Source organism: Erythrolamprus reginae, chromosome 1, assembly GCF_031021105.1.
Source record: "Erythrolamprus reginae isolate rEryReg1 chromosome 1, rEryReg1.hap1, whole genome shotgun sequence".
NCBI lineage: Eukaryota > Metazoa > Chordata > Lepidosauria > Squamata > Dipsadidae > Erythrolamprus > Erythrolamprus reginae.
The window spans coordinates 222,060,241-222,076,185 of record NC_091950.1 but is presented as its reverse complement, the minus strand read 5'-3'; the positions used below and the strand labels follow the sequence as shown (position 1 = coordinate 222,076,185).

General features: G+C 41.5%; 1 protein-coding gene across 1 annotated transcript; it reads left to right on the top strand.

Moving 5' to 3' along the window:
* Positions 1-8,904: 8,904 nt before the first annotated feature.
* LOC139170972 (tigger transposable element-derived protein 1-like) lies at positions 8,905-10,173 on the top strand. Its single transcript, XM_070758706.1, has one exon. The coding sequence runs from the start codon at positions 8,905-8,907 to the stop codon at positions 10,171-10,173; it is 1,269 nt and encodes a 422-aa protein (XP_070614807.1).
* The last annotated feature ends 5,772 nt before the right edge of the window (positions 10,174-15,945 follow it).

Sequence of the window (15,945 nt, the reverse complement as noted above, 5' to 3'; positions counted from 1 at the left end):
AATTAAACATTCCATTCTTTTTTAGAAAGTTTGACACAAATTAGAAGGAATTATTTTTTAAAAGACCACTGATTTTTAACATATTTTTAAAAACTAGACAGTCAGTTTGGCCTAGTGGTTAAAGCATCAGGCTATGAATGCCAGGTGGTGGACCTTGGGCTAGTCACACACTTTCATTCCAACTCAGTTCACACAGTTACTGTTGTGTAGAAAAAGGAGGAGGAAGGTGTGTTGGATAATTTAATTACCTTGAGTTATTTATCAAAATAATAAAAGTGGGGATGTAAAAGAAATAACTTAATGAGATATTATGCAATAACTTAGCAAAAAAAAATATTAAAATACCCTTATTGAGTCTGCATACTAAATACTATTTACTATTTACCTGCTCAAAAACGTCAGCTCTTTTCTGTCAGATATGAAATTTACAAGAATTTCAAAACTTGCATTCTTGACTTTGTCATTGCAAACAGAGCAGCTCAAGAATCAATAGGCACTTTTCTGTATTTTTATATATTGTAATATTTAATCCAGTGTTATTAGTATGTTCCAGTTAATCCAGTAAAACAGTATTTTTCAACTGGGTTTCCATGAAAGCCATGGGTTCCGCAAGGGCCAGCCAGGGGTTCCGCGACTTAATGAGAAAAAAAATTGACCAGGACCATATCGCACAACAGCAGCAACTGTCACCGCCCCATCCGCCTCAAGTCTGGGCTTTCATTGCCCCTGCCAGTTCGTTTCTCCACAGTCCCTCCTCCGCCTCTTCTTCCTCCTCCTCCTTCGCCGGGGTCTCCCTCAGCAGCCAACAGTTAACGGAAGCCCCCTGGGGGTTTCTCTTTCTTCATTCTGGCTAGAGAGGAGAGAAGGAGCCACTCCTCCACCTTGGCTGCTGAGGGAGACCCCGGCAAAGGAAGAGGAGAAAGAGGAAAGAGGTGGAGGAGGGACTGTGGAGAAACGAACCGGCTTTTCTCCGGTGTGCTTCTTGCTCCCCGGTACCCTTCACTTCTGCCACTGCCACCGCTAGTCCCGCAGCTGCCTCTCGTCATCTTCCCTTCAAGTCAACATGTTGTCTACACTGAGCAGAGAAAAGGGGACACAGTAGGGGAAAGATGGATCTGACACCCCCATTCCCCCCCCACCACTCCACTTTTGGCTTCACCTCCTCCCCACCTACTCATTATGAACGCCAGCGACTGAATGCCCCCCCACACACGCGCGGCATCAAAGGGAAAAAGGTTGAAAAACACTGCAGTAAAATATAGAGGGAAAATCAATCTCATCTTTATCCAGAAATAACTGGCAAATTACTTTTTTGGTGAAAATCTAACATTTATGGAATAAGCTTCCATTGTTAACTACCATATTTTTCAAAGTAGAGGATGCACCTTTTTCCTCCGTAAAAGAGGCTGATAATTTGGGTGTGTCTTATACCCTGAATGTAGCTTTTTTTTTCAGCCTAACTAGCTGCTAATGATCTTCCCAGCTCTTACCTTGCGGGCTCTTTAATTGTTTCTCTCTGCAAAGAATGTTTTCCAAGCTCTAAGTTTTTGCAGGGTTTTTTTCTCTAACTTGCTCTGAATAAGTTTCGTTCCAACCCTAACCAGGTGCTAATGATGTTCCCAGCTCTTACTGACTTGCAAGCTCTTTCACTGTTACTCTCTGTTAAGAATGTTTTCCAAACCCTGTTTTTGTAGGGGGTTTTTTTCATTCTCTACTTGCTCCACATGTTTCTTTCCAGATCTAACCAGGTGCTAACAATGGCTTGCAAGCTCTTTCATTGTTATTCTCTCCGAGAGTAAAGTTTTTTTAAAGCCCTAACTAGGGGATAAAATAATGTACTGGCTAAGGACGCTAGCCAGATGAACCCCTGGTAAGCAGATTCTTTTTCTTATTTTCCTCCCCCAAAACTAAAGTGTGTCTTATACTCCAATGTGTCTTATACTCCGAAAAATATGGTAACTGCTTTACTGAAGATATCCCCATCAGCGATTCCCAAACTTTGATTATGTCTCAATTGTTTCACGTTCATCTGTTTTTTTCCTTTCTGCTTTATCTTAAGTTTGTTGTTTGTTTAAATCTAACAAGCTGGCATGAACATTAGCTATAGTGTGATTGTGAAATATCACTGTGGTGTGTTTAAACATTATGTTTTTCTTCTTGTTAAAAAGAAACATGTCTGTCTCTGAAGTAAGAAGTGCCTTGGCTTAAATTAAAAAAATGAAGGTAAACCATATTCCGGTTCCAAACCAGTTTCCGGTTCTGGTGGAGCAGCAACAGGCCGGAGGTGAGCTGCTCTTGCTGTGAATTACAGTTTTCAACATCTCCACAGTCGCTTTGATTCAGGAATTAAACTCCTCTTTACCAGCCAGAATTTACCAGCTTTAAAGCCCTGATTGCTGTGTACCCTGTGGTCTGTACTCAGGAAACAAGGTCAATCTAGAGCGTTGAATGCTGAACGTGGAATGCGGAACATGGTGACCGTGTATGGAAGCCACCGGCAGCCTTAGATTTTGGAAGACTGATTGTTGAGATTGGTGAATGTTGGGGGTGACAGATGAGGTTGGAGGACACGTAGACGCCTGGAAGATGCCCGGAGGACACTCTGGAGTCATCCTAGAATTAGCTGGACAACCAACACACCATTTAGAAATTGAATCCTCATTTACCAGACATTTCTTAACAAGGTTGAATGCCCTGGTTGTTGTTATGATGATGATGATGATGATGATGATGATGATGATGATGATGATGATGATGATGAATGCCCAGATGGGTGAGAGCGACCAGAACTGAGACAGAGGAAAGTGATGACTGGACTGGATTTTGGTTGCTGGACTCGACCAGGGGTACTGGCTGGTGGGAGCAGCCAGTGCCTGGGAGACCACGATGCAAGATAAGGACAAGGACTGAGAGATCTGCTGTGCGTGGCTGAGGAGTGACAAGGACACTCAGCCAGGGATATATACGAAGGGCTCTCCAGCACCAAACCATGATAGTTGGCCAGTGAGAGTGACAGTGGAGGGGATGTGAGGAAACACCCGAACTGTTTAAATTGTGACTCAAACAGAAAGAGGAAACAGAACCAAGGGTGCTGGCTGGTGGGAGAAGCCGGCCCTGGGGACAACACCTTGATGCTTCTCTCCCCTTTATCCTGGGTGACAAGAGACTTTTCAGGACTCTCAGACAAATCAAGTGGGACTTCTCAGTTCTTTAAGAAGGATATATATTATACTATTTTACTGTTTTATATTTAAATCTATTTTATATTTTTTTTAAATATTAACTTAATTGAATTTTTAACTTAAATTAATAAGTGCATGTGACAGAAGATGGGTGTGAGATTGAATTGTCGAATGTCAACCTCAAGGAATTCATTGCAGTTGGGAAATTTTCCATTATTTTGTATTGTATCATTATTATATATTTATTGGGAGGGTATTGTGGGTTACGGGATGGGGGTGGCAGTGAATTTTTATATGATTGGGGGTGTGAGTAGTGAGGAGTGTAAATGGAATGGCAAGCTGACTGAGATGCTGGATGACCAGTAAAAATGGAAGAGTGACCTTGGGTGTGGTGGAGAGTCGGGACATTACGGTCATCATTGAGGGGGCAGGTATGGCGGGAGCTGAGGGGTAGGCCACTTGGAGGGAACAAAGATTCACTGTTTGAAAGCAATTCCTTGTTCTGCCCCCCCCCCCCCCCCGGTCTCATGTCATGTAACTGGTGTCAGATGTAGTTAGGGCCCTGGTCTCAAGCTGCTGCTACTTAATACCAGGTCAATTGCCAACAAGGCCCCCTTGATCCGAGATCTATTCTTGGGGGAGGGGGCCAACCTGGCTTGTGTGACCAAAACCTGGCTGGGACCTGAGGGAGAACATGGATGTTGTTCCTCTCTTGGAAATAAGCCCAGAAGGGTTTCTGGTCTTGCATGAGCCACGACACCAGGGAAAGGGTGGGGGAGTGGCAGTCATTGTCCAGGAGACTCTAAGCCTTCACAGGGTTCCTACTCCAGAGATTGCCAGGGGTGAGTCTCTCTTCTTGAGGTTGGACTTAGGGGTTCAGGTGGGCTTGCTGGGACCTGCCTCCCAGCTATGTTGCTATAGCCCTGACAGCGCTGCTTGAGGCGGTAGCAGGCTGTCGGTTGAGTTCCCCAGGCTTGAGTTCCTGGGAGACTTTAACTTACCATTGCCCAGCAAAACCTCAGAAGTGGTGCAGGAGTCCATGGCATCCATGACAATCATGGACCTGACCCAAGTAACCCAGAGTCTGACTCATAGAGCAGGATGCACATTCGACTTGGTGTTTCTCTCGGGGCAGTAGAAAAATGCTCTGGTTTTAAGGGGTAGAGTCACCACACCCTTGTCATGGTCAAATCACTTCCTGCTGAGGCTGGATTTGACCGACCAATCTCCCACCATATGGAAATGGAGCCGATTAGAAGGTTCCGCCCCAGGCACCTAATGGACCTAGAAGGGTTTCAGAAGGAGCTTGGGGATATTCCCAACTCGTTTGTCTGTGGGCCGGCTGAATCTCTAGTGACGGCATGCAATAAAGCCACATTGGGGGCTCTGGACCAGATTGCGCCTTTGCGGCCTTTCCGAGGTAGTAGACCCTGGAAATCTCCTTGGTTTACCGAGGAACTCTGGGGGCTGAAACACCAGAAGAGATGCCTAGAACAAGCATGGATGGCCAGTAACTCTGAGTCTGACTGAACATGGGTAAGAGCTCCAGTCCAGAGCCCCCAATGTGGCTTTGTTCCATGCTGTCACTAGAGATTCAGCTGGCGTATGGACAAATGAGTCAGGATTCCAGAATGATCTGGACTCCAATTGGGCAATTCAGACTGAGGTGATAGGGTCAGTCTTAGTGCCATCATTTGGGAAGAGTTTAACCTGGTAACCCCTGAGGAAGTGGACAATGCCATGAGAGCTGTGAGTTCCTCCACCTGCCTACTGGACCCATGCCCCTCCTGGCTGGTTTTGGCCAGTCAGGAGGTGACATGTGGCTTTATCCAGGCATTAATTAACGCTTCCTTGAGGGAGGAGTCATTTCTGCAGCTATTAAAGGAGATAGTTGTGCGACCCCTCCTCAAGAAACCATCCCTGGATCCAGCCAAATTGAAGAACTACAGACAAGTCTCCAACCTTCCCTTTCTGGGTAAGGTTGTTGAGAAGGCAGTGGCACTCCGGTGATACTTGGATGAAGCTGATTATCTGGACTCCTTTCAGTCTGACTTCAGGACCGGTCACAGCATGAAAACTACTTTGGTCGTACTGATGGATGATGTCTAATAGGCCCAGGATGGGGGATATTCCTCTATCCTGGTGCTCTAAATGGTCCAGAATGCAGCCGCACGAATTGTCATGGGTTAACCTCGGTACACCCATATAACACCTATACTCCACGAGCTGTACTGGCTCCCTACTAGTCTCCGGACAGAATTCAAGGCGTTGGTTATTACAAAGCCCTATGTGACTCAGGACCAGATTATTTATGGGATTGTCTCCTGCCACATACCTCCCAGAGACCAATTAGAGCAGACAGAGTTGGCTTCTTCCAGGTCCCATCAGCTAAACAATGCAGGTTGGTGGGACCATGGGGGAGGGACTTCTCTGTTGCTGCCCTGGCTTTATGGAATCAACTCCCCCCCCCAAGGTCCATACGGCCCTCACCCTGCTAGCCTTTCATAAGGCCACAAAGACCTGGCTATGCCGGTAGGCCTGGGGGCCCTAAATCAACCACTAGCTTGTCCAGGTGCATAAATCGATATGAATTATTAGTATGTGCGTTACTGAATTGTTTTTGAGTTTTAATTAGGGTTTTAGAAATTAGTTTGTTTTTATTGACTTCTTTTTACTGTTATTGTTACTGTAATTTATATTGTGGTAAACCGCCCTGAGTCCTTCGGGATTGGGTGGCATAGAAGTCAAATTAAATAATAAAATAAATAAAAATAAATATAGCATACAATGATGATGATGATGATGATGATGATGATGATGATGATGATGATGGAAGAATAGTTAATGATGAAAACAGTTATATTGCTTACAATTGGGAACACAACCCAGACCAGGAACTGCCAGCTAGTACTTTTGAATTGAGGTGAAAATCAATATTATATTAATTTAAATATTACTTATAAAGACTGAGGACAGGGATTAAACTCAATTGATTAAAGAAAACAGTAATATGTTAGTAGGGAAAAAAGAGAGGAAAATATTACTATTATTGTTCTCAAAATGAGCATTTTTTACAGATATAGGGAAATTATTGTAATTTAAAGATTGATACGTTAATTTACTTATTCATTATTTCATTGATAGACTTAAGCCATAGAGAACTGCCTATTGTCTCCCTGCAGATGCTTAACGTTTAAATCCTTGGTGGATTTTGATAATAAAACTAATTTTGATGATGAGCCCCTGGCTGCTTATAACCCAGGATAGGTTCTGGATTCCCCCACTGCCGGTTTGCTCAAGAATACTATGTGCGGGAGTGCACGCATGCACAGTACTTTAAAAAAGCTTTTGCGTATGTGCAAAAGCAAAACATGCCACCACTGAGAGAACCAACTATAGAACCAGTCCAAACCTGGAAGAACCCATCTCTGCTATAATCACAGAATGAATATCCTAACAAATTGTACAACATAGCCTAAGAACATGGAAAAAGCCATAGGAAGAGCCATGCCAAATCAACCCAGAAGCCTCTCTAATCCAGCAGTCAGTATTGCACAATAGCCAGCTAGTATACTCTGGAAACTATATTTCCCTTCCACCATTGTTCCCCAAGAACTAGCATTTAAGATTATGTAGAGCATATACAGTACATTAATCAAGATTAATGGCCATGTAACCAAATGTTTCATAAATTTATTCATTATATTTTAATAAACAAATTTTATTGAGATCTTCATTTCAATCTTCCCTTTACTTTGTAAGCAAAAAATAAGATACATTTTATAAAATCTCTGATAATATTTATTTATTTTATTTATTAATTGGATTTATATGCTGCCCCTCTATGAGGACTTGGGGCAGCATATCACTTTTATTCACCTCTCTTATGGGAATTGTGTAGGAAGATTGGTTTAATTTCTTTAACGTAGATTTTAAAACTAGTAAAAAGAAATCAAAGAATATGACTTCAACATTTCAATATTACTGATCCAATTATTATATGTAAAAATTGAAAACTGTTTTAAGTGTTAGAACATTTAAACATGATTTCATAAGATCCAAGTATGGGTTTTTTGATATGAAATTCTTTTCATATTCAGTATCTTAGGAATGTGACACTAATGCAGTTACACTAGTGGTCAAACAAATAAAATAATTCCTTAATTTGAAATCCTATATTATAATAGGGATGTTTAATTAAGACCAGATATTATGGTTGTAAATGTTTGCTTATCTAAATTACAATTCCTTTATTAGCAAATTACAAATAAAAGTACACAGCGGATTCAAATCTAACTGCTCATTGCTGTAAATCAGTCTGGAACAATGTTCAGATGTCCTTCTGCAACAGCAAAGGAGGGCCACATCGGGCTATTTCTGTGATCACAAGGAGCTCTTGTTCATTGATCTGATCTATCCTTATAGACTGGCAGCAAACGGTCCAATCAAAGCATTTTCTACAAACAGACTTTGAAGTCAGCTCAGCGTAGAAGCACACTCCTTATGCAGGCCAGCAAACTGCACTTCATTAGGCTTGTTGTCACATTTTCCCTCTTATTCTAATGATCTTATTTTAATTCACATAGGAACCTCTTCTAATTGATGTCAAGTGAGTGATTTCAACATTTATCACCACAGTACATCAAACAAATCTTGGCACAGAAGTCAAGCATCATGGTGTTTAAGACCTAAGGTGTATCTCCAAGTACAGGAAATCATTCACACATATATAAACAGGTTGTACCTGTTTAATTGGGATTGCATGACCATTTCCAACACTATCTCTCTGTTCTCCAATTGTTTCTTCTCTTTGTCTGGGTCACTCTCTTTCCAAGACTAGGGTAAAAGCAAAATAAACACTCTTAATACATGAATTTATTTTTCCACATTCACATATTAAATTGTAAATTTTATATTTATAAAATGTCTCCCTCTCTTTCTGGTTCTCATTCATACACAAATATATAAATACTTCAACTCTTTAATACAATAGGGATTTAAAAATACCCACAAACTGTGTATTTTTTCACACAGGAAATTTCTTAGATAAGTGTATATATTTTTATTATCATTTGATGCGATTTTAAAGCACTATTAACTCAGCAGTTAATAACTTTCTTCATTAGAATTTAATTTAATTTTTCTTCTTTACTACTTTGAGATGACAGCATTGAAGTCAAACTAATAACACTAAGAAATTTAAAGTGCTTTGACAAAGTATAAAAAATAGAAATTCTAGTTAACACTTTTACGCATACTTTCTTCAATAACAGAAGTCATGGACATGATAAGAATGAATAATTACATTATCTGAGTAATTAAAAAAGAAGAGCACCCCTTTTCAAATTATATGGCAAAAATTGTGTTACTTACTTTTTCACAGCTATACAACAAATACATATATAGTGTTGCCTCGATTTTCGCGGGTCCAAACTTCGTGAAAAGTCTATACCACGTTTTTTCAAAAAATATTAATTAAAAAATACTTCACGGGTTTTTTCTATACCACGATTTTTCCTGCCCAATGATATCAAACATCATCACTAAACTTTTGTCTGCCATTGCTGGTTGCCCAAAATCTCAGCCAATCAGTGTTGTTATCGCAAAAATTTTGCCCGTCATTGCTGGTTGCCCAAAATCTCAGCTAATCAGCGGTTATCCCGGCGTATATTATTTGTGAGTACTTTTCCAACTATTAAAACTATTATAAGACATGCTCAAAATGCCTCCTAAATGTTCTATGCGGAATGGAGGCAGCGACAGTAAAAAGAGTAGGAAGATGCTGATGATTAAACAGAAAATTGAACTGTTAGATATGCTAAAAGGGGATTGCTCGTATGTGGAAGTTGGGCGGCATTATGGAATAAACCAATCGAGTGTGAGATACATTCGAATGGATGAAAAGAAGATAAGACAAACAGCTGTGATCACATTCAACAAGGAAGCAAAAAGGATGGTGACGCTTAGAAATAAACGGCTTATGAAAATGGAAGCTGCTTTGTCCATGTGGGTACAAGACTGCCATAAGAAGAGCATTTCATTGGATACCAATACAATACGGACAAAGGCACAACTCTACACCCATCTGGCATATAAAGAAGGAGGCGATGCTGCTGAGGAAGAAGAAGATGCTGATGAAGGTGCCGATGACCTAGATGACCCCCAGCCATCAACATCAACTGCTTCTCTGACCCCATCCACATTCACGGCAAGTAAGGGCTGGTTTGATAATTTTCAACGGCGCTATGGCCTGAGGAGCATGTCATTGCACGGAGAAACTGCCTCAGCAGATACAGGTGCAGCCGAGGAGTATGTCCATGGCACGTTTAAGGAAATAATTGAAGAAGGGGCCTACCTTCCAGAACAGGTGTTTAACATGGACGAAACAGGCCTGCTCTGGAAGAGGATGCCATTGCACACTTTCTTAATGAAAGAGAAAGCCAAAGCCTCTGGTTTTAAGGCCCAGAAAGATCAGGTAACTTTGATCATGTGTGGAAATGCAGCCGGCTTCATGATCAAGCCAGGTCTCATTTATAAGTCCCGAAATCCCAGAGCCCTAAAGAACAGAAATAAGAATGCATTGCCAGTGTACTGGATGCATAATCCTAAGGCATGGATTACAAAAGTCCTCACGCGGGACTGGTTTCATCAGTGCTTTATCCCGCAGGTGAAGGATTATTTGGCTGACAAAAGACTCAATTTCAAAATGCTTCTCCTAGTGGACAATGCTGGAGGCCATGATGACCTGGCGCATGAGCATGATGGAGTACAAGTCGAATTCTTGCCACCAAACACCACATCACTTATCCAGCCTATGAATCAAGGAGTTATCTGCGTGTTTAAGGGGCTGTACACGCGCAATTCCCTTGGAAGCCTTGTGGAAGCAATGGATGCTGATGAAAATTTCACATTGAAGGGGTACTGGTGTCAGTACACGATCACATCATGTCTGAAGAACATTCAGAATGCCTTAACGGATATGAAGACATAGACAATAAATGCCTGCTGGAAGAAATTGTGGCCAGAAGTGGTGCATAATTACAAGGGATTCGCTCCTGAAGAAATTCAACAATTTGAAGCTGGCACAGTTACTGGGTGGAGAAGGTGACCCCAATGAAGTCAATGGTTTGCTTGATGAGCATGGCCTACTGCTGACAGACAAAGATCTGGAGGAGCTGACCAGGTCAGCGAGTGAAGAAGAGGAAGCTGAACAAACTGAGGAAGAAGAAGAGGTTGGCCTAACCCTTGAACGACTTGCAGAAGTGCACAGAAGCGCTGCACATCTCCAATAGAATGTGGAACTATGGGATCCCAACATGACTCGCTCTATACAATTTAAGGCCTCCCTTGACAACATCATTGCACCGTACAGAGCCATGTTAGCCCAGAAAAAGAAAATGCGGCAACAACTACCCATAACTATGTTCATCACAAAAACCAAGAGGTTTGTCATGCCATCGCCTTCAGCGTCCATTGCAGAAGTGCCCAATGAAGTGGTGATTGAAGAAGATCCTTAGTTATGTTAATACTTTTTGCTAATAATTGACAAAAAATAATTATTGCTAATAAATAATTATGTTTATAAATATCAGGATAATTAAGTGTCTTATTCAATGGTGAGTACCAGTAATAATGGTAATCTAAATGGTTGTTAAGGAAATGGTAAATGGTAATTTAGGGGTTTAAAGTGTTAAGGCATGGCTTGTGATACTGTTCATAGCCAAAAATGGTGTATTTACTTCCGCATCTCTACTTTGCGGAAATTTGACTTTCACAGGCAGTCTCAGAGCGCATCCCCCATGAAGGTCAAGGGAACACTGTAATCTTATATAAAGAAAACTTCATATTCTCCTCTATTATTGTTGGCTAAGTAAAACTAGAAGTGACAGATTTATTTTATTATGAATTCATTGTCCTTAAAACTTATACTGACAACTGCACTCCATTAGGAACATTACTGACATAATATGGAAAGTGGGGAAACTTTTTCATGTGGTTTTCAAATCATAAATGATATATGAAGTTTATGTGCCAATGATATCCAGCACACAGCTGAATGCTAGTAAAACGCAAATGATAATAAAACCATAGATATTGTCTACAATATATTCAGAGTGTGCCTTCAAATATCCACATTAGGAATACATATCGGAATGCCAAATTTTCATATTTCTGTGAATAAATTAAGAGAAAAGGAATTTGCTTTCTGAACTACAGCTTAAGAACATTACATACACAACTTAAGAATTATGCTTATATTTTTGCTTTGAACTAATGAGATCACACTCTCAAAATTTCTGTTAAATTAGGAAATCAAATCAAAATGATGCTTCAACCTTCTGTTTTTATTAGTCATATTTTTATTTAAAAAAAGATATTGTAGCTAAAACAACCTCTTCAATGAGAAAGCAAAATATTATTATGAAAAATTTTCAGTTTTATAGCTTTGAATATTTTAATAAGCATTTTTAATAAGCATTATTAAGACTTACAAAGTGGCGCTCAAGGCGGCAAGATGCGCGTACCATGCCGCCTTGATTGCATCAGCGGAATCCCGCCCGGCCGCTCTGTTTAGGGTGACCCGCTCCCTTCTTAACCAGGGGGGAGTTGGGGAGCCCTTGCAGAGCAGTGCCGAGGATTTTAACACGTTTTTCGCTGATAAAATCGCCCAGATCCGGGCTGACCTCGACTCCAATTGGAAAACAGAGTTGACTGACAACGAGTCAGTCGAGGTGACTGGGGCACGTACTTGTCCACCTGTCTGGGAAGAGTTTGATCTGGTGACACCTGATGAAGTGGACAAGGCCATTGGAGCTGTGAATTCCGCCACCTGCTTACTGGATCCGTGTCCCTCCTGGCTGATCTCGGCCAGCAGGGAGGTGACACGGAGCTGGGTCCAGGAGATTACCAACGCTTCCTTGGGGAGGGGAGTTTTTCCATCACTCTATAAAGAAGCGCTTGTGCGCCCCCTCCTCAAGAAGCCTTCCCTGGACCCAGCCGTACCTAACAACTATCGTCCAGTCTCCAACCTTCCCTTTATGGGGAAGGTTGTTGAGAAGGTGGTGGCACTCCAGCTCCAACGGTCCTTGGAAGAAGCTGATTATCTAGGTCCCCAGCAGTCGGGTTTCAGGCCCGGTTACAGCACGGAAACTGCTTTGGTCGCGTTGATGGATGATCTCTGGCGGGCCCGGGACAGGGGTTTATCCTCTGTCCTGGTGCTTCTTGACCTCTCAGCGGCTTTCGATACCATCGACCATGGTATCCTTCTGCACCGGCTGGAGGGGTTGGGGGTGGGAGGCACTGTTCTCCAGTGGTTCTCCTCCTACCTCTCTGGTCGGTCGCAGTCGGTGTTAGTGGGGGGTCAGAGGTCGACTCCGAGGTTTCTCCCTTGTGGGTTGCCTCAGGGGTCGGTCCTCTCCCCCCTGCTATTTAATATCTACATGAAACCGCTGGGTGAGATCATCCAAGGGCATGGGGTGAGGTATCATCAGTACGCTGATGATACCCAGCTTTACATCTCCACCCCATGTCCAGTCAATGAAGCAGTGGAAGTGATGTGCCGGTGTCTGGAGGCTGTTGGGGCCTGGATGGGTGTCAACAGACTCAAACTCAACCCGGATAAGACGGAGTGGCTGTGGGTTTTGCCTCCCAAGGACAATTCCATCCGTCCGTCCATTACCCTGGGGGGGAATCCTTGACCCCCTCGGAGAGGGTCCGCAACTTGGGCGTCCTCCTCAATCCACAGCTCACATTAGAGAACCATCTTTCAGCTGTGGCGAGGGGGGCGTTTGCCCAGGTTCGCCTGGTGCACCAGTTGCGGCCCTATCTGGACCGGGACTCATTGCTCACAGTCACTCATGCCCTCATCACCTCGAGGTTCGACTACTGTAATGCTCTCTACATGGGGCTACGTTTGAAAAGTGTTCGGAAACTTCAGATCGTGCAGAATGCAGCTGCGAGAGCAGTCATGGGCCTACCTAGGTATGCCCATGTTTCAACATCACTCCGCAGCTTGCATTGGCTGCCGATCAATTTCCAGTCACAATTTAAAGTGTTGGTCATGACCTTTAAAGCCCTTCATGGCACTGGACCAGAATATCTCCGAGACCGCCTTCTACCGCACGAATCCCAGCGACCAATTAGGTCCCACAGAGTGGGCCTTCTCCGGGTCCCGTCAACTAAACAATGTCGGTTGGCGGGCCCCAGGGGAAGAGCCTTCTCTGTGGTGGCCCTGACTCTCTGGAACCAACTCCCCCCAGAGATTAGAACTGCCCCTACTCTCCCTGCCTTCCGTAAACTTCTTAAAACCCACCTCTGTCGTCAGGCATGGGGGAACTGAAACACCTCCCCCGGGCATGCACATTTTATGTATGGGATGTTTGAGTGTATGCTTGTTAACAAAATGGGGTTCTTTTAAATGTTTTAAATTATATTTGGATTTGTTACAAACTGTTATGTTATGCTGTGAGCCGCCCCGAGTCTGCGGAGAGGGGCGGCATACAAATCTAAATAAATAAATTAATTAATTAATTTTTGAATAATAAAAGTTCATTCTAAATCACCTTCAATCTATAGTTATTTTCTGTTGTGATTTTGAGTTTGCCCATTTCAAAATTATTATGAAGTCAGATATTATTACACTATAAATTTCCCATAAAACTGTCAAAATCACATTTAAAATTATTTGATGGAATTACTCTATTTATTTGACAGCAAGCATTTAATCTTTTTTATTTTCACACACAGACACACATGCAATACACCTCTCAAACCTGGAAAATTAAGAATATAAATATTATAAGCAGAAGTGGTTCATGGTTTCCCATTTACAGCCTTGTTTCAAATATAACTATTATCATGTTTTAGTCGTGGTTGTAAAATTCGGGGAACAATTTATATCCATTATGATAAAAAAATACTTTTAGAACTGCTACTATACATATTGCTATTTATTGTCTTCTGCATTAGGATAGCATAAAATAATGTATGTCAGGAAGCAATGACTTTTGTACACCTACTCAAAAATTGTTGGTTGAAGCAGCATACATAATCATGTTTCAAGAGGGGTTTTTAAAAATATTTGGGGATAGAACACCTTTTTATAATTTTATATATATCAGTAAAAGTGAATTCATAATTAGTACAACTGAAGCAGCATCAATACAAAATAGAATATTTGACATTATTCATGCCTGTAAAATAACCCACAAGAATAAAAAGTTAATTATTACTGTAATTGTTCTTGATGTGATAATAATAGTGATTAAAACACAGTATATGTAATTAGATATGGAAACGATAGTTTTGCAGCTCTTCCAAAAGATGACTTGTTTCAATTATTGCTAATATAGAGCCCTTTTGGAAGCTTGCAGAAACCCTGCCTGCAGCTTTCTTTGAAGAGAGAGTAAAGCAGCTGTTTTGCCTTTTCCAGACAGTTAAAGCTTTGAAGCAACTCAGACTACCTCATTGAGAAAAATCACATCATTTCTTTGCCTTAAACAAAAGGTTTTTTTGCCTAGTTATGTAAAATATCTTTGCTTGGTGAACCCAATATTAACTATTTTTAATAAGTAAAAGGAGGTATTTGGGTATTCAAGTTTACTATCTAAGGAATTAAACCATAATTTTCCCTGGGCACAAAATACTGTTTAGCAAGAGACAACTATCAGAATATTATTGCTATATTCCATTACCTCTCACTTCCATTATTTTTCTACTTCTACTCTTAAATGCATCAGCCCTTCAAAGTGGCCTCAGTCGAGAGACAGACACCACAGTGATTCCAGGAATATTGCTTTGTTAGAATAATGTAAAAAAATATAATCCTAAAAGTTAGCCAAACTTCTCCCTGTCCTATATTACACTAATACAATCAAGATGGGGTTATTCTATTTCTATTTATTTATTTCTATTTATTCATTTGTCCAATACACAAATACATAGGAAGAAAAATAGACATGTAGTAATATATATAAGGGTAAAAGTGAACTTAGAGGAGAGGATATATGAAAGAAAGAAAATATATATGATAAGTGAGAGAAAGGAAAGACAATTGGACAGGGGACGAAAGGCACACCAGTGCACTTATGTACGCCCCTTAATGGCCTCTTAGGAACCTGGAGAGGTCAATCATGGAGAGTCTAAGGGAGCAATGTTGGGGGTTAGGGGTTGACACAATTGAATTCGGTAATGAGTTCCACGCTTCGATAACTCGATTGTTGAAATCATATTTTTTACAGTCAGGTTTGGAGCGGTTCGTATTAAGTTTGAATCTGTTGCGTGTTCTTGTGTTGTTGCAGTTGAAGCTGAAGTAGTCATTGACCGGTAGGACGTTGCAGCATATGATCTTGTGGGCAATACTCAAATGGTGTTTTAGGTGCCGTAGTTCTAGGCTTTCTAGGCCCAGGATTGTTAGTCTATTTTCGTAGGATACTCTGTTTTGAGTGGAGGAGCGAAGGACTCTTCTGGTGAAATATCTTTGGACATTTTCAAGGGTGTTGATGTCTGAGATGTGGTATGGGTTCCAGACAGATGAGCAGTAGTCTAGGATGGGTCTGGCAAAAGTTTTGTAGGCTCTTGTGAGTAGTGTGAGATTGCCTGAGCAAAAGCTGCGTAGGATCAGGTTAACAACTCTAGAAGCTTTTTTGGCGATATTGTTGCAGTAGGCTTTAGCACTTAGGTCATTCGATATTAGTATTCCAAGGTCTTTTACTGAGTGTGGGTTGGCAGTGAGAGATTGTTTATTCAGTTCGTATGTGTGGTT

Coding starts and splice junctions, on each gene's coding strand:
- LOC139170972 (XM_070758706.1), top strand. CDS start 8,905: ATGCCTCCTAAATGTTCTATGCGGAATGGAGGCAGCGACAGTAAAAAG.